The following is an 18619-nucleotide window of genomic DNA, read 5'->3' as shown; positions in this document are numbered from 1 at the left end:
CCCAGCCCTGGGGTAGGAAGAAGGTGGATTGCTTGAGGAGGATCTCATCTTCCTTGCAGGGGGGCTCTTTAGGACATGATGTAGACCTCCAGCAAGCTGGCCACAGCGTGCATTCGGTAGAAGATCCCAAAGGGCAGGCAAATGTCCACGATGGCCGGCCACATGGAATCACCATAGAAGTTCAGTTCTGTGTCATTGTCAAACTGGGGCCGGGCACCGAACGCTGGCATGATCCAGAGCTGTGGGAGGAAATGGGAGAGCAGCACGGCAGTGAGAAAGGTGTGTGCTACACCAGGGCCTGCAGTCACAGCTTCCCAGGAAAGGAACAACCTCCTAGGCTGTGGGTTTTGAGAAGAGACGTGCTGCCATGTCTCAAGAAAACCCAGACTTCACCCCAGATATTTGTCACTTTACATCCCTTCTCTGGGGGGTGAAGGGAATGGTTTAACGTAATTTATTAACATAACTTACCCCACACATCCACTAATGCACAATAAAAACACTGAAACTGATTATTTTCTCGCATCCACCTCTTGTGTCTGATATTCTGGTGATAAGTGACAGGTCTGTTGATGTAGCCTGAAATGTCTTAACTTCAGGGCAGTCGCTTTTTTTTTTAGGTGACAAGGGAATCAGAATTCTGCATTTATAAATACAACTAATGTACTTTCTGTGTACAGCAGAGGCACAGAAAGGACTGTTTTTCCATAGGCCACACCCTTTCCTTCACTGACCCTTCTCCCTTGTGCTTGTAGCCCTCTCTTTCCCCACAAACTCTTCTCCCTGCATGTACTCACTATGATATTGCTCAGCAGCAGGAACATGGAGATCTCCCTCAAGAACTTCCTCCTCCAGTTCATCTTTTTGGGGGCAGCGAGGGACCTCACCAGGTCAGAAGCACGCATGGCTTCCGCGCCAGCTGCCGCGCCGGCGGCCACGGTGCCGCCAGTGTCGGGCACCCGCAGGGACACTGCGTTGATGTTGACAAAGGTGAGCCCGTAGAGGTCCTTCTGGTGAGACTCGTGCTTGTAGTCCTCCTTGGGGGGCTGCCGGTGGAGGCCCTCGATGATGAAGACGTTCTGGAAGGTGTGCTGGGCGATCATCAGCAGCGCGTAGGTGAGGTTGAGCGCGCTGATGGTGTCTCTCGGCGTGCTGGCCACGATGGCCACAATGGAGTAGTAGGAAATGGCATACTGCCCCAAGGCTGCCCCCATGAGCAGGGCCACGTCCAGGGTCCTGGTGGGGTTCTTGTGCCGGTCCATGTCCCTCTTGTCAAACCGGTAGATGACGGAGCCACCGATGCAGACAAGAGACATCAGGCTCAGACAAACAATGTTGAAGATATAGTACATGGTGAGTGCTTGGCTCTTCTTGCTGGATTCAGTGTTGGAGTTTACCTGCACCTCGTACAGGATGAGGACTCCCAAGCCACTCACAAGGATGATGAGGCCCAGCATGATGCCTACAAAGAAGGTCCTTCGGAAGAGCCTGAACTTCAGGCGCTGAATGTGGTGGGAGTGGTGGTCTATGAAGCGTCCAACGTTCTTCCACATGACATAGACCATGGCAGAGGCAAAGAGACTGTACTCAATGTTAAAGGGGTACAGCCAAAAGTAGCCATTTTTGAAGATCTGGCAGATTTGGCTGTTGCAATTGCATTCTTCAACTGAGCTGCTTCTCATTCCCACTGAAATAAGACAAAACCAGACAGGTGCCATGGTATTAAAACAAGGAGCAACACTTCTCCCTGAAGAACTGGATGTTTGGGGTCAGTGAAAATCAAAACAAAGAACAAAAGAATATGTGACCACTTTGAAAACAAGGACACTTCACCCTCAGCTTTCTTGTGCCCAGGTTCTTTTTTAAAATGTTAGCTGTCAGATTAAACCTTTCTTTTTCCTTCCCTTCTTCAATCCCGTCCCATTTGTACAGAGTCTTCCACATCTCTGACTCCTCTCTGACAGAGGTTAGGAAATGAACATCCATACTTGGCTTTTAACAAACCAGCCCTGACAAAGGTACCTCCAGCTCTAAACAGACCTTCTGAAAAGGGATGAAATCTGACTTGCTGGGGAACAATTTCTACCTGATGGGATCTCTCCCTGGACCAGATGGCTTCGCAAAGAGGCAGATTACCTTTCAGGAGCCACCTGAAGATTTCCTCTGTCATGTTTTTCTTCAGCTTTGAATGTGCCTTGTGGACAGACTCATCTGTCACTGCTGACATCCACACGGCCAGGTTTGTAGTCAGCGTTAGCATCAAGCCACATCTGCAGGAGGAGGAGGAGAAGGTTTGTGACATTGAAGCAGTGGCTCTAGGCCATGTTTCTCTCATGCATGATTTAGGTGTGCCCAGAGGGACTGTGGCACCTGCCTGAAGTGGTGCGAGGACTCCAGTGGCCCAGGCTAGAAATCTTGATAGTTTCTTTGCTGCCCTCACTCTCTTCCTATTTTTTGTCCATGCTTGTAAGAATTAGCAAGGCTTGGTTCCCATTGTTGCTTTTGAAAGAGCTTCTCAATAGTGAATAAATTAAAAGATCTGAACTGGTCTCCAGTAGAGCCAATCTTGCAAAAGTGGACAAGATGTTATTTTAGCCTAAGGCTTGCCCACTGCATAGTTATCTTCCTTAGGGGAGAAAAAGTCAACTATGAATCATTATTTAATGATAATTATTTATTTAATACTATCTGCTTTGAGTAATGCTTGTATTCTTTAATTGAATCCCAACCCTGATAGATCTACAGGTCATTAACCACAGCTGCTTGAGCTGAGATCTAAGTTTAGCTGGAGATTGAGCAGGTTTCGTTTTGGACAGCATTAAGGGATTATCCCCTGGTTACATCTCAGCTGTGTGAGAGAGTACAGAATGCTTGTGGGGGCCCAGGTCTGCTGGGCCAGTGGGATTCAAGGAGCAGCAGTGCTCACCTGGTAACGTTCAGGTGCACGTGGATGCAGTCTTTGGCAGAGACCCACAGGAAATATGTCTGCAGGGAAAAGAAAAGGAGTTGTTATTCCCACCAAACCAAGAAAACAAAGGACATCCCTCTGAAGGAGGGATCTCCCTGCAGAGCAGAGAGCAAGCTGGAGCCTCTTTTGCTTGGGTCCATCTGGGCTCAGCCTAGTTGATGATGCTGGCCCTCTGCTGGAAGTTCTTTCTTTGCTTCCACTGCCATTGCTTTTTCCATGGCCAATCCTTTTCTGTCTAAATTGTCCCTCTCTGATCTCTTCCCTTCTTGGCATTGTCCCAGAGCAAGGCATCCTCTGTGTGGGCCCTCAAACTGCAAGGTAGCCCCTGCCTTGATTGTCCTTCTCCTCTGTTCTTCATGGGAAAGGAGGCCTGGCTGGCTGGGAGCTGTTCAGAGTTTGTGACAAAAATGTCACAATGGGGTGGTAACAAGTTTAGATCACTGCTTTAGAGTGAGTTGAGTTTCCAGAGATAGAAGCTGTTGTGGTTGGAGGGAGAAGATGTGGGCTGGGTGGGGGGTGAGTAAAGCCCTTGAATTTGAACTAAATCCAGGAGATCAGAGCTCCTTCCACTGGTGCCTGTGTCTCTGTACCGCTCCCCAAGACAGAGCACAACCACCTCACCTGGACAACCACAAATATTGCCTGCACAATGGGGTAGATGATTTTGATTGCAGACAGGCAGCTGTAGAAGCTCGAGTAATATCCTATTTTGAACACATCCATGACAAGGCTGAAAATGGCAAATAGGATCAGGCCTCCTGTTGGGGAACAAAAATATCTGTGGTTGGACAGATGTGTGCACACATGGGCTAATGCAGATGGAGAGGAAGAAGAGAAAATGTTGTCATGAAGAGGTCTTGCTTCTACTGCTGTTTTGCCTCTCCCAGAACCCAAATTATCTTGGCAGCGACAAATTCATACAATAATTTTGGCTGGAAGTGATTTTCAATCAGCCTGGTATGCTGGGGCTAACAGCTCTTGCAAAAGCAACGGGAGAGATCCTGGTGTGGATTCAGGGAGAGCTGGCAGTGAATCCAGGGCAGGGACCAGGAGCTGACCTGAAGCAGGGCATGGTGCCATGCCCCAGTCCACCAGCAGGAAGAGGCTGTGCCCAGTTCTTTGCTGCTTCCCTTGTAACAACTGATGCTCCCATGAACAGTCCATGCTGCATCTCCCCTCCAGCCCCAGCACCTACCTCTCAGCCAGATGGGCCCGGCGTGGGAGTCCTTGCCCAGGATGGCACCCGGGCACCGGGAGGTGCCGGCGAGGTAGAAGATGATCCAGATGATGACAACCAGCATCATGACTGTCAGCAGGAAGAAGACGTCGTAGTCGTGCACGGCGATCTTCTCGAAAGCCCCGCTGCTCACCAGCGTGCAGGCCAGCAGGGCCAAGTGCACGGCCAGCAGGATGGAGAACATGCGGCCGCCCTTCTTCCACACTTCCTTGGAGGCAGGAGTGGAGGGGGGCTGGTGGCCGAAAGACGCTGTCTGGCTGGAGGCCAGGCTGGCTTTGTCGTCCTTGTGTCCGCAGCCCATGCTGCAGGGCACGTGTCCCAGCTCGCTGTCCTTCCGCCCGGGCTCCTCGGTCATGGTTCAGCCAAGGCTCTGCCTGAGGCTCAGCACTGCTAGGAGGAGAGGCCCATGAGTGAGAGGTGCATTTGTAACAGCCCAAAGCAGCACACGTGATGAGGAGCTCAGGATGTATCGCAGGAACAGCGAGTGCAAGAAGAAGGGTGAGCTCATTTTCAAACTTTCCTTTCCTGGTTCCCTGACAGCTTTTTTTACTTAAGATGCTCTTGCTCAGGAAGATCCCAGGTCATTTTAATGAAGTGTGTTTATTAAACACACAACATTTATGTGTTTATTGATGCAAGATTTGGAAAAGCACCAACAAACACTCACAAATCAAGGATCAAATATCACAGGGCAAACATCCAGTATGGTTTAAATTCTAAACGTCAAACACTAAATATTCTGAGATATTGTTATACTTCCTTGCTGAAGAACAGGCCACCAAAAGGTGAGAAATCCCCCAGAATCTTTGGACTATCACATCATAATTTGTAGCAGTTCCTGCAGGAAGGGTGTGAACTACCTGAGCTGTCACGCCCTCTAAAGCCCCTTGCCTGCGCCAACTTTGGCATTTCATTCATTCTCAGTGAAAAGCCCTAAATAAAGTGAATTTACCATCCAAACAAAGCCATTCCACCAACCTGTTTTGCTGCCTGGGATCCAAATCTCTGCTCCTGCCAGGCTGAGAAGTTTCCCTGTTGTTGCTGCACCTTGGTCAGTTGAAGAATTTATACGTGTTGGGACGTCTCTGTAATTTATACCATATCTGGAGCTGACAGCAGGGCTTTGTGGGCTTCTCAGAGAAACTCATGTGATCCATTTTGTGCAATAGCTGATTTTGGGGAAGCTGGAAAGAGATGAGAAGATAAGGGTTATTTACCTAGCAGGAGCCTGAGTTGACAACACCGCTGAGCATGGCATGGACTGCTCGGTCACAGGGTTATGGCCACCACAGAGCAAGGCCACCCCACCAAACCCATCTCCCTACATGCATGAGGTCTCTTCCCTTGAGAGGAGATGGTTTAGGTGATGATTTTGTGGTTGGCTTTCCGCTTACTGGAGCAGAACAAACACTGTGCCCCACCCTGTGCTATTCAAACCAGCCCACTCCATGCCTCGAAGGTTCTTGAGGAAAAGGAAGAAATTTGCATTTGTACCTGCTCAGTGCCATGGTAACTCAATCCTTTCCCACCCATGCTGTCATCAACCAGGAAGATTTAGCACTAGAGAAGGGCAGGATTTAGGGACTGGAATTTGTGTTCTCCTTTGCTGACGCACTGCCTTTGACTTTTCAGGGTGGGATCACCTTTCTCTGGACCTCAGGACCTTAACTCCTCTCCTTCCCAGCAGTAACCATATCACAAACCACAGGGCAGGTATGATTTAAACGTTTGTTTGGTAAGGGAACAGTTTCTGCTCAAGGTCTCTTTCACCCAGCTGTGTTTTGTGGGGAAGCTATAGAGTCCCACGGCAGTTCTGGGTGGATGGGGACAAGTTTTAGTCCTTGGAATGCCTCTGTTGGAGATGGCTCTGCTGCTTTCCCCCTTCAGGGCAAGCACAGATCTGGGGCCATTTGCTGTGTGTTTTCTCAGTCCCATTCCTGCCCGCTTGTGTCCTTCTTGCTGCGCTGCAGGACAGCAAACTGAAATGTGTGGGATGGGGAAGGAGAGCCCAGGGAGAGCCCGGTGTGTCTGAAACGGAGTGCTGTGTTATGTGTGTTATATATGTTACTACTACACCTGCACAATAACCGGTGTGAGGGAGGACCCCTGAGCATCCTCGGTGTCCCTGCCGAGCTGCAGCAGCTCTGCCCTGCCTGGCCTCTGCCGAGCCACGCCGATTCCTTCTGGGGGCAGTGCTGGATCTCTTCTCAGTCCTCAGCCTTTCCCAGGGGATGCCCAGAAGTAAATCCGAGCTGATAATCATGTTTTGCAGAGGGCAGAGGTTCAGAGGCCCCTCGGGCTAAACGCGCTGGTTTACCGTGCCTCTTTTGTCCTTCCCAGCCAGCAACAGAGGAAAGAGTGTTCACTGCCTCGGGCAATGCTCCCAGTCCCCCTGGCAGCCACCGTACGGCGCAACAAATTCAATTAGTAACAATACCCGAATCATGAAATACCGTCGGTGATGAATTGCAGGTTACTGCGCTGCAAGGATCCCAGCAACAAACACCTCAGTGGCTACTGCATGCCATCCGGACTGGCCCAGGGAGGCTGAGCCGGTGCGAATGAACCTGCTGAGGTGAGCAAACCCCGCAGGGAGCAGACTCTGCCTCTGATGCACTTCCAGGTGTCCCCGGGCAGCCGGGATGCTGACTCTGTGTCAGCCACCCAGGGATTAATCACCGCAGCTTGCGTGGGTGCACCTGGCACTGCTTCAGGGCCACCCTCCTCTCTTGGGGCATTTTTTTTTCCTTACAAAAATAAGCTGCCTTTCTCATTTACTTCCTCTCTGCTCATTGCCTCCAAGCCCCCCTGATGTTGTCTTACAGTCTTTCCCCAGTTTTCCACTCTCCTCCCATTTCTCACCCATCTGATGGCTCTGTTCACCCTCTCCAAGCCCTGTGCCTGTCCCAGGGCCATGGTGACACACACAGAGTCCCGCCCTGGAGATCTGCATTCCCAGAGTCAGGACATTACAGCTAAAATGAACACGAGAGCAGCAGGAAATTCCTCCCCCATGTCAGCATGTCCCAGGGGGTACAATCCGCCGATTCACCCTTGGGTGTAATGTGCAGGGACAGCTTCGTGCTTCGGTCAGCATCCAGGCTTGGCTCCACCTTTCCGACAGCAGAGGGTGCCCGGGAACCGGGAACGCTGTGCTGGGGAATTGCCTGGGGCTGAACAGCTCCCCGAGGGTCTCACACAGCCGGGAATTCTGTGTCAGCATAAAAGACACCAGAGGCAGGCACTGCAGGCACTGCAGATCGCAGGAAGTACCGAGTTACGCACAGGGCTTGGGGGGTTTTTTATGCTCCAGAAAGGGAAAAGAGGTGAGAAAGGGAATGTTTCCAGCCCTTTTGAGTTTCCTTGGTTTATCAGATTCCCGTTGCACAGTTTGTTGTGCAGTTCCTTGGAAAGCAGAATTCTGTGGGTATAGGCAGGGTGGATGTGGGATAGGGATGGTGTCTGGGTCTGCTGCTGTCTTCCTAGTGACACTAGGGAGAGATATGAATAAATAAATGTTTGGGGGATTTTTTTAGTGAGGAAAAGCTGAGCTGTGAACACCCCTGGTATTACTTTGAAATCAGTCTCCAAACTGCTCTTAGCCAGCTCCACCGAGAGCAGGGTTATCCCCCCAGGTCCTGCTCTGACAGGGCTGTGAGTGGAGGCCGTGGGGGCTTGTGCTGACCCCCTCCTCCCCGTCTGGCTACTGCTGCCCCTTGGGATGGAATAGCTGTGGAACACGGGATTATTGGGCAGACACAACCCGGCAGCCTGGCAGGACACGTAAACCTGCTGAACTGCTGCTGTGCGACCCCGTGCTGAGCCCAACACAGCGATGCCGCTTCACTGGAGCTTTTAACGCGCCGTGGAGCTGGTGCGCGTCCCGGGGAGCGGAGGATGCTCGGGAGCCAGGGGAAGCGCTGTGGAGCCTGGCTGGCTGCGCTGGCATCGCCTCGGCGCTTCTCAGGTGTCCCGGAGCTGTGCGAGCCCAGCGGGGCCCTGCTGGCGGCTGCCCCACGGCCGTGCCCATGCTCTGCACGCCCTGGGCACCCATGCGCTGGCCCGGGGACCCCTCGGCACCATGAATGACCAGTACCACCGCGCCGCCCGGGACGGCTACCTGGACCTGCTGAAGGAGGCCACCAAGAAGGACCTGAACTCGCCGGACGAGGATGGCATGACCCCGACCCTGTGGGCCGCCTACCACGGCAACCTGGACGCCCTGCGCCTCATCGTGAGCAGAGGGTGAGTGCTGGCCAGGCACGGTGCTGGCCTGCGGGGCAGCTGGGGCCCCCTCCTTCCCCCTCCTCTGCTCGCAGGTGCCCCACAAAATTATGGCTTCTCTCTGCAAGACTGTCCTACCTACTCCTCTCCTCCCCGCTGTTGAATTTTCTTTGTGGTGCTGTGAATCTAATCCAGCCCTCCTGGTAACTGCTCTGTGTTTTCCCAGCTCCTCTGATCCTGTAAGTGCTCCTGTCCCCAGCCTGCTTGCAGTGCCCTGGGCAGGGATGAGCTCCCCTTTCCAAGTGCTTTGTAATCTTTTACAGGTCCTGTAAAGATAAACACATTGTGTTGCTGATATGAAAAAAGCCCTTTTTTTAAGTGAAGAGGTAGAGAAAATAACTGCTCCCTCTGTCCCAAGAATGCTCGCAGAGCCATGTGTGCAGTGCCAGCTGGCAGTGCATGGCACTGGTCTGTTTTACCCAAAGCAAAGGCTCAGTATCTCCCTGGGCAGCTTGTTGTACACTTGGAGCCTGGGAAATTCAGGTTTTCCAAGAGCAGATTTCTTTAAACCCAGTGTCCCCCACAGGGCCTGCTCCATACTGCTCTGTACCTCACCCTGGGCTGCCAGATCTTAAGAGTTTCTTGCTTCCTAAATGTGGATGTGGTGGAGAGGTGGGAGTGGGATTAAGGGGGCTTAGACTGGAGGAATTTACACCGTGGTGTTGGGGAACCACACAAAGTCTGTGCTAAAGCAAGACCTGCCATTCCTGGCTCTCTCTGGAGCAGTCTGTGACTCCACAGTTCTAACTAACCCCCCAAAGACACAGCCCAGTGCTCCCTTCTGCTCCAGTAGCTCTCCTGAGCCCCTCTTTTAAAGCCATCCAAGCTGGAGTGGCTTCTGCCTTGTGTTGAGAGATTGGTGGTGCTGATTTTATATATTTCCAATACCGTGGGATGGTACTGAGGTCAGCAGCCTGGATGGTCATCACACCTCCTTGGAAGGGCTTTACTTCTCCATGTTGGGCTTGGTGGGTCTGTCAGCTCCCATGCAGGGATTTTTGTCCACCCTGGGCTGTGTTAGCAGCTCTTTTACCTGACCAGCCACATCTCCACTGCACCTGCTCCTGGGCTCTTGCCATGTCCTGATAGTCTGGTTTTCTTGTGCAAAACATTCAGCCAGTCCCTCAGCTGAGCTCACAGGCACAGCTCCTCCATCCACTGTTGCCCTTTCATTTTAAATAATTTCCTTTCAGATCCTGAACTGAGGGCTGTGTACAGAGTGGCTTTGATGCAGTAGGAGTGTGTTCAGGAAAAGATTATTGCTGAGTCTGGAAGGGAGAGAGCAAGACAGTGCTCGGAGTGGAGCATCCTGAGAGGGTCCTGGGCTGGGAGCCCGTGATGCTTCCCTGGGTGGGGCCCTGTGACTCCCTGCGTACTCCAGGAGAGACTGTGCCCAGCAAAAACCTGCCCAGAGCTCCTGTCTGGGCAATTCAGGACAGGAATTGCTAGCCAGGCCAGAGAGACATGGGAGGAATGCTCAGGGGGGAGCCTGAAGTTAAAAATGGTTTCTGATGGCCAGAAAGCCAACCTGGAAGGCCCAGGCAGTGGATGAATGCCCCTCCAGAAAGGCAAAGCCTCTACTTTATAATCTCTTTATATCACTGTATCTCCTCATTGCTCATCTCCATCACAGGGCACCCTGCAGCACCAACCAACCCTGCCAACCCCCCCACAAGCCAGCAGCTCCTGCCTCTCCACAAAGCCCAAGGGCTGCTTCTATAAACTCACATGGCATTAAAAGGTCCTTGTGGGCTCCAATCGTGTTCGAGTGCAGCTTGGCTGCTGTTTAATTAACAACCTAATATACATTTGTTCCTGACAAGGAAAATAGCCTGGCAAAAGCCCAGTGCCCTTTACATGATGGATGGTGGAGCAAGGTGTGTGGCTGTGGGACTGCAGGATGTGTTTGCATTTGTGCATTCATCTCCACGTGTCACATCCTTGCCCAGGGCCACAGAGAGACCAGCAAAGTGCTTGGCATGGAGGCAGCCCTGCTCCTTGGAGCTGGCTTTGGGTCTGCCAAAGGCAGGAAAGTCCCAGCCTGGGGACAAGGGTGGCAGAGAGGTGGAATTGTGCAAGACCCAGGAGAGCCTGAGGGCAGACCCTGTAATTTTCTGCCAGTGCCCAAGATGATGTGCCACAGTATTTGAGCTTTGTTCAGAGATGAAACTTAATGCTGTGTTATATATGTTACTACTACACCTGCACTATAACCACTGTGAGGCAAGAGGGAGGACCCCTGAGCATCCCAAAATGTCAGAGAATTGCTCTCTGGCCTCTGCTGCCAAAATATTCCTCCTTTGGTTCAGAGAGCCCTGCTCTACGAGATGGGAGGGGGGGACTGTGACATGGAGCAGCACTGGGGGAGTGAAAGCTCTGGGGCTGGGCTGGCTCCAGGCAGGGATGGGGTGGGAGGCATCTTCAGGCTCTGGGGGGCTGGTGAGTCTCCTTCTGGGTTGCACAGGGATGTCAAAGCACAGAGGATGATGGGGAGTCCTGGGACAGCAAGAAACACCAAAATCTCCTTGCCAGGGCTGGGCAGTGGCACCAGTGCCCAAACAAGATGGGACATTGAGTGCCATGAAATGCCCTAGTGAGGGTGGCCAGAGGAGCCCTGAGAAAGCAGGGCTGTGGGAGGGGGCTCCTGGGGGCCAAAATCTTGGCTCTGATGGTCATGCCCTGTCATCAGTGAAGGAGCCTCATCCACATGTGTTCAGCAGATTGTGGTGTCAGGCTGGAACAAGGAGGGGGAAAGAAATCCTTTGGGGGAAGCTTGTTGCCCCAGCTGACATGGAAGGGGTAAAGAAACAGGCTTAGAGTGCTGCCCCTACCAGCTGGGGATGTGCCTGTGCCTCTGTGTGCCCTTTGCAAGAGACAGAGAGAGGGTTTGGGATGGAGGGATCAGCACTGGCTCATCCTTCTTGTTTGCCACACAAAAAGCCTTTTTCTTCCTCCTGGCTGGGCTCCAGTGAGGGAAACAAACTCAATTAACATGACGGCTGGGAAGAGGCAGGCAAGCTGGCATTTAGCATTGCAGCTTTTCAGACACACTAATTCTTCAGTGTGGCTCATTAGGCTGCTGTGGCAGTGGCGGGCACCAGTCCAGCTCCAGTTATGGGCAGGTCTGGGGGCCTTGGCTGGGGTCAGCCAGGACTTCCTTGGAGTGGAAGTGAGATGTGTCTGCAGGTCCTGCAAGGCTGGTCCTCATTTTTCCTTCTTACAAAAACAGGGGGCACAGATACTTTGGATGTCAGTGGCAGAGGGGACAAGTGGCTCATGGTTTGGGGCTGAGGGTGGCTCCTGACATCAGCCAGGCTGCTCGAGGGCACCCCATGACCCCAGCTGGGGCAGGGCTGCAGCGCAGGTTGCAGCAAAGGCACGTGGAGGTGATGTGCACCCTCTGCACCCACAGGGCTGCAGGCCACGTGGCAGCCGGGGCAGCCTGGCCGTGTTGGTGGGGACCTTCCCCGGGATGACCTGCCGGGAAGGTGGAGGAGCAGGGTGGGGCACTGCTGCAGCCTGGTGGCTTCCGGCACCTGAGCTGGCTGCTGGCACCGAGGGTGAGCCCTGGGCACGTTGGGCTGCTGAGCCAGGAGACATGGCCCTGGCACTGCCCCGGCACCAACAGCACGGGACAGGAGCTGCCAGCCTGGCTTTCTGCTGGACAAGAGGGAAAGAGCCCTGGCATGCCCTCATCTACAGCATCTCTGCTGGATTTGGGGGGTTTGAACCTGGAGGAGAATTGAATCCTTGGGCTGCCACCACCTGGGGAAAACGTGGTGTACAGGACCCAAAGCTCTGCTCTGAGCCCCAAACCTCATCTTTTCTGCTCTTTTCTAGGCTTTGCTTATTGCCCTGACTGACTATGCTGAAGGTAGTGAGGATTGTTCCTCAAGCCATAGATTATTTTTTTCACTCTTCCTCTATCCGAAACCATCTTATGGGAGCAGACACACTCTGCACCCAGTTGGCTCCTGGTCTGAGGGCCCAATCCCAATTTCTCACACACACCCATGAGCCAAGGGTGAGCCAGCCCTTTGCTATCAGAGGAACTTCACACATGCAGCCAGGGAAGAACATATGTAAGTGCCACTGGATTCCCTGGCTAATTGGGATCCTATGGGAGAAGCAGAGGGGAAAAACCAGCAGGAAGGGAGTGAGCATGCATGTCATGGTGCAAACACAGTGACTCAAGAGATGCACATGTCCACCTAAGGGGCCCAATTAACAGTGTTTTAATAATCATTATTACAGGAGTTGACTAAGTGCTCAAAAACGCTTTGAAGCTGAGAAGTGCTGCACTTTACACCTGTTATTAAAATATGTTCCCACTTAGTGGACCCTGCAGTCAGCATCTCCTCATGTGCAGCACCCTGCAGGTGAAGTTTTGCTCAGACAGACAGCTGCCAGAGGGAGGGCCTCATGTTTATTATCTGAGCTGAATCAAACATCTCTACTTTGCAAGTCACCGTTCTTCTTTCCTTCTGATGCATTTTTAGCGCCTGCGGCAGACATTTACAGGGCAGAGGGCCTGAGATACCTAATTTTGCCCTAATACTCTTCTTTCTAGAGAGTGGAAATGACCAGGGAAAGTTGGTTTTGATGTTCTTCCCCCTCACTTTCTGAGGAAAGTAGACTTTCACATATGAAACCCCCAAGACCTCCCTGGCTTTGCCCTGTGCCTCCTGAACCAGACAGACCCGAGAACAGGCTCCAAAAGGTGGATTGAGCATCCACACGCTTGGTTTTGGGAGCAAGACTGTTTCCAGGGAGTTCACTGCTCAGTTACTGTCCACATCATGAGTCCACACACACACTGGGCCCCTTGGGGTGCCCTGGCTCACCTGCCCACCCATGCCAGGCACACAGAACAAACCAACAGCCCTTCCTGCACTGGAGTCTCTGCACCAGCACCAGCAGTTCCATGTGGAACAGGCTCACTGGCTCTTTAAATCCAGCATGAATAATTTACTCCTCTCTTGCAATTCATCAAATATTTATCCTCCCCATGCATTTCCCAGCCTGGACATGTCACTACGAGGGTAGAAGTGAGGGCTGGGGAATTACTGCTCCTGGAAACTCGGCATTGCCAGAGTACTATCAGATCCCTTCTCTTTTTCTTGGCTTCATGGCTCCTCAACCCCGATCTCCTGCCTTCCCTCTCCTCATCACCCGTCTTTGAAACTTTTTTCTCCTTCTATAAGAGATGTCAAAGGCTCTGGCTCAGAAGTCCTGAAGGGTTTGTGGGGTTTTTTTTGGCTTTACAGAGTTTCAAACCTATTGATTCACTTGCTGAATTTGCCAATGAGCTCAAGGTTATACTTATTATGTTTCTGTAAATTTAGTGAAAACGTTTATGATGGAGTTGCTGTTCATGCTCCCACAGAGAAAGCTGAGTGCACCTCAGCAGCTTTCAGGGAGCGAAGTTAGGAAGTTCATGCTCTGGGCACAAAAAATGTCCAGCTTAACCTCTGGACAGGCTTTATTGCTTTTGTAAAGTGTGAAGATTGCAAACTTGGCATTACACTGACTGGGCAGTTCCTCTCTGTTTCTACTGCCCCACAACAGGCACTGGGGCCCTGTGTGGGGATGAATGTGCTGGATCAGGCTGTTTCTGGGGTTTGTGCATCAGCATGAAGTGATGAAGGTGCAAAGCATCAGGACAAAGAAGTCCCTCTGCTCCTGAGGTCTCCTGCTCTTTCCCTGGAGAAGTTTTATGACTCTTTGAAGTCAGGCAAGCCACAGCTCAGAGCACATGGGGTCTGGGAGAGGGTTCTGGGTTCTGCTGCTCCCAGCTGTTGTCAACGCAGACCCTAAAGCAGCAAGGAGTTAAGTAACCCTTGCTGAAGGTCTCAAGCATGCATTAAGGAGTTGATGATGCTTGATGGGTCACTTTCAACTCTCTATATTCTGTGATTTGCTTTCTGCACGCCTGGTGTCACCATGGATTGGAGCTGAGGTCTGTGTGGAGGAGGAACAGTGCTGGGTTCCTCTGGCACTCACTGAAAGGGTGGTGTGGGAACAGGCAGGAGCTGTGCTGAGCCAGAGCTCTGCCAGAGCCCTGCTGCCCACGAGGAATTGCTCTTGAGGGTGGTGGAGCTGCCCAGCCTTAATAAAAGCCTTTGGCATATCCATGTGCACGGAGGGAGAGTGCCCTGTTGACAGATACTGCTGCTGGCTGCATATCATTAGCACACAGCTCAGGAGAGGGCTGGTGCCAGCAGGGGTGTGAACTCTCTCTCGTTTCACCTGAGCACAAATACAGAGGAATGTCAGGAGGACAGAGTTCCCTTGAATCCCAGGTTTGTGTTTGTCCTGGCACAGCAGGCAGGAGTGGCTGTGTCCCACCAGCAGCTTGCTGGGGCAGGGGCTGGCACAGTGCCCGTGGAGATGCTACTGGCAGTGTCCAGCTCCTGAGGAGTGCAGAAACCTAATCTGCACTTTCTCTGAAACTGGATTCTCTGGATGTGCTAATACCAGTGTGCTTCCAGCTGTGCTATCGAGACCAAGCACGGTACAGCAAAATTCCCCACAACACCCCAGTGCCGAGGCCAATGACAGCAAAATCAGTCTTATCCTCTCCTGCCAACATTCCTCTTTGTGCCGCAGGTTTCCCCAGGTGCCAAGGAGCAGGTGGGTGGGAAGGTATGGCAGCTGGGGGGTTTCAGAACCATTGCTGAGGATGGATGTTTCATGGTGGGATCCCGAGGTGTCCAACCCAGCATGTGGCATACAGAGAGGCATTTTGGCATGCCCCACCACAGAGTCTGAATGAAGCCAAGTTCTGAAGACAGACTCTGACTAGGATTTAATGGGATATCTGAGATTTGAAATTAACAAGCTTAAGGTCTGAGATGGAATTAGACCCGTATCTCACTCTGGGCTACTCAGAACCTGACTTGCCTTTCTCCAGAATTTGGTTTGATTTGGGAACACATTTTTCTTGACACCTAAATTCAAGTCACATTGCCACAGCCTTGCAGGTGGGGCACGTGATTCCATGTCAGTAGCACACCCTTCCAGAAGAACCCTTTAAAATTAAGTTGCAGGAACCATAGGTGCGTAGCTTGGTATTTCAAGGAGTCAACACTTCATGGTGCTGATTTGCCCCTGCATAGCTGGGAACATCTCAGTGAAGCCTGTCATCAATCCCTGCATGCTAAACAGTTGATTTTCTTGCTGCCTAGGGGTGATCCAGACAAATGTGACATCTGGGGGAACACCCCCCTCCACCTGGCAGCAGCCAATGGCCACCTGAACTGCCTCTCCTTCCTCATCTCCTTTGGGGCCAACATCTGGTGCCTGGACAATGACTACCACACCCCACTGGACATGGCAGCCATGAAGGGGCACATGGAGTGTGTGCGGTACCTGGACTCGATTGCTGCCAAGCAGAGCAACCTCAACCCCAAGCTGGTGAGCAAACTGAAGGACAAGGCCTTTCGGGATGCGGAGAGGAGGATTAAGGACTGCGTGAAGCTGCAGAAGAAGCACCACGAAAGGATGGAGAAACGGTACAGAAAGGAGATGTCAGATAATTCGGATACCATGAGCTTTTCCAGCTATTCAAGCAGCACCTTAAGCAAGAAGTTCCAGCACATGTCTATGGTGACTTCCCTGCCATACTCACAAGCCACCATCCATGGCACAGCCAAGGGGAAGACGAAAATACAAAAGAAACTAGAGAAGAAGAAGCAGGTGGACGGGACATTCAAGATCTACGAGGACGGCAGGAAAAGCGTGCGCTCCCTGTCTGGCCTGCAGCTGGGCAACGACGTGATGTTTGTGAAGCAGGGCACCTACGCCAGCCCCAAGGAGTGGACTCGCCGCAATATCCGAGACATGTTCCTCACGGAGGAAGACACCGTCTCCCGTGCCATAAGCGACCCAGGTCTGCACATGGACTCGGCCCACTCGGAGGTCAGCACCGACTCCGGGCACGACTCCTTGTTCAACCGTCCCGGGCTGGGCACCATGGTGTTCCGGCGCAACTACGTGAGCGGCGGGCTCTTCGGGATCGGCCGCGAGGACGGGGCCGCGCTGGGCGAGGACGGCGCCGACGGCGCGGGCGTCAGACTGCGGAGCCGCCTGCAGCGCTCGCCAAGTCTCAACGACAGCATTGGCAGTGCCAACAGCCTGCAGGAGAGGAACGCGGAGGAGCTGCCCTGGGATGAGGTGGAGCTGGGCTTGGACGATGATGACGAACCAGACACAAGCCCCTTGGAAACTTTCCTGGCTTCCCTGCACATGTTTGAATTCATCTCCATCCTGAAGAAGGAAAAGATTGACTTGGAGGCCCTCATGCTGTGTTCAGACAATGACCTGAAGAGCATCAACATCCCTTTGGGCCCCAGGAAAAAGATTGTGGATGCCATCCAGAGGAGACGACAAACGCTGGAGAAGCCAGATGTCATTGTAGACACTGAACTGTAAGTAGGAGATGGGGTGTCTGGGGGTTAAACCCTTCAGCAGGGGGAGATAAGGATAATGTAAGGTCCTGTTTTCAACCTTTGGAAGAGTAGGAGTCCAGGTAACCTCAGCACTTCTGTGTGTAGGCAAATTCCTGCTCGTGTGGAAAGGATGAGAGTTTGGAGAGGTGGTAATAACGTTAGTTCATTACTCAACAACCTTAATGTAACTGGGCAGGACGTGAAACCCTTGTTTTGTTTCATAACCCATCTGAATGCAGACTGCTTTGTGGTCTGATGCTTCTCAGTCCATGTAGCTGAGATTTTCAACCACACTCAGGCTTGTCTTGACTCTTCACCTTTTGAAGACATTAGGAAATCAACCGCAATTCCTGGTGGGAGCAGGCTGACGGCAGAGCTGGTGGCTTTGGGAATCCTTCCCCAAATGCTACAGATCTTACTCAGGCCTCTGGAGATTGCATATCTAGGTTGGAGTTGTTGCTGTTTTATGGTGTTTCCAGGGTTTGGTTGGTAGGGTTAAGGACTGTGTACCTGTCAGAGAGGCCACATGCACTGACACCCCAGTTCACTGTGTAGTTTGGGCTTCCCAGCCTTCAGATATCTGTGTGCTGCTTTTACAGCCTTTCAGTACAACTTCTTCTTGGATCCTCACTGTGCTGATAGATATTTCTATTTTCCTTTGCAGATAGCAGCAGCTTCTTCCTTTTTTTTTTAATGCTTGAGAAACAAACCCAGTTCTAAGTTGCCAGAAAACACAAGCCAGAGACTCCCTTTCTGGGGCAGCTGAAAGCTACAGCCATCCCCACCAGTCCCACGGGACTGCTCCCTCACTGCTCCCTGTCTGTGCAATGCTTCTGGGCAGTTCCTGCCATGGAGGGATGACAGCTGAGACTGGACCAGGCAGCTCCAACCTGCCAACCTTCAAGGGACCATGGTCTCCTACTCACTGGAGGAAGGAGTGAGCTGCACAGATGGCTGGGACGCTGCTGTCACAGGCTGTGAGACCACACCAAGCCATGAACGGAAGGAGATAACGTGATATTTTCAAAGGGACACAAAATAAATAATTACAAGCTATTCTTCCCTGAGCAAGTGGTTATTTTGGGGTTTGGGCTTGAGGAGCAGAGGGTTTGGAAATTCTGCTCTCTCACTTGGTGAGAAGCATCATCCTGTCTGATGCTGTGTTTCTGGAAGGGAGTTCTGATGGCCATGGTCTCAGTCTGAAATGTGCCAGCTGTGACTTTGGCCAGCTGGTGCCCAACAAATTTGTGAGTCTGGTCTGTGCTGTCTTGAGGGCAAAATCAGGAATGAAGGAGATGCTGCAAACATGTTGGCAGCTGCCTTCCAGTGGTCAAATGGTTGTTTGACAGACGCAGTGTTTCTGTCCCATCTCTCCAGGGCACTGAGCTGTGTCAGCAGTTTGTGTACAGAGGACCTTGTCTCTGAAATCCAGCAATTTCCCAGGACTGAGCACAGCACCAGGCTGCAGCCCAGAGCCTCTTCTGAGCCTCCCTGATGCATCAGTGCTCCAAGCACAGCTCTGAACCACAATGTCAGGTGTTTCCACAGACCCATCCCACTGACCAGTGCACTCCCAGCTCCACTGTGCCATTTTATGTGTGGTCTATGAATGGCTCCTGCTTGCAGGAGTTTCTGGGGTGCAGCAGCAGGATGGGCACTGACATATCCTATTGAGGGAGA

At 52.2% G+C, this 18619-nt stretch overlaps 2 protein-coding genes across 5 annotated transcripts; one reads left to right on the top strand and one right to left on the bottom strand.

The window, feature by feature from the left end:
- Positions 1–58: 58 nt before the first annotated feature.
- OTOP2 (otopetrin 2) lies at positions 59–4560 on the bottom strand. Its single transcript, XM_064395673.1, has 6 exons — positions 4164–4560; positions 3590–3726; positions 2927–2985; positions 2137–2270; positions 798–1687; positions 59–239 (listed from the first exon to the last, which is right to left on the bottom strand). Exons 1-6 carry the CDS (start codon positions 4558–4560, stop codon positions 69–71), a joined length of 1788 nt encoding a protein of 595 aa, XP_064251743.1. The 3' UTR covers positions 59–68.
- On the top strand, positions 4557–17983 carry USH1G (USH1 protein network component sans). Of its 4 annotated transcripts, XM_064395677.1 has the most exons (5): positions 4557–4703; positions 5838–5918; positions 6546–8450; positions 15677–16918; positions 17604–17983. In XM_064395677.1, the coding sequence occupies exons 3-5, from the start codon at positions 8287–8289 to the stop codon at positions 17605–17607; spliced, it is 1410 nt and encodes a 469-aa protein (XP_064251747.1). In that variant the 5' UTR covers positions 4557–4703; positions 5838–5918; positions 6546–8286; the 3' UTR covers positions 17608–17983. The 4 variants fall into 4 exon arrangements, with proteins under 4 accessions (XP_064251747.1, XP_064251746.1, XP_064251745.1 ...); XM_064395676.1 differs by having other exon boundaries at positions 5838–8450; XM_064395675.1 differs by lacking the exon at positions 4557–4703 and having other exon boundaries at positions 5378–5918.
- Positions 17984–18619: the final 636 nt, after the last annotated feature.

Source organism: Passer domesticus, chromosome 20, assembly GCF_036417665.1.
Source record: "Passer domesticus isolate bPasDom1 chromosome 20, bPasDom1.hap1, whole genome shotgun sequence".
NCBI classification, from domain to species: Eukaryota; Metazoa; Chordata; class Aves; order Passeriformes; family Passeridae; genus Passer; species Passer domesticus.
Note: the sequence above shows the minus strand (reverse complement) of the source record. Positions and strands in the feature narration are given on the sequence as shown.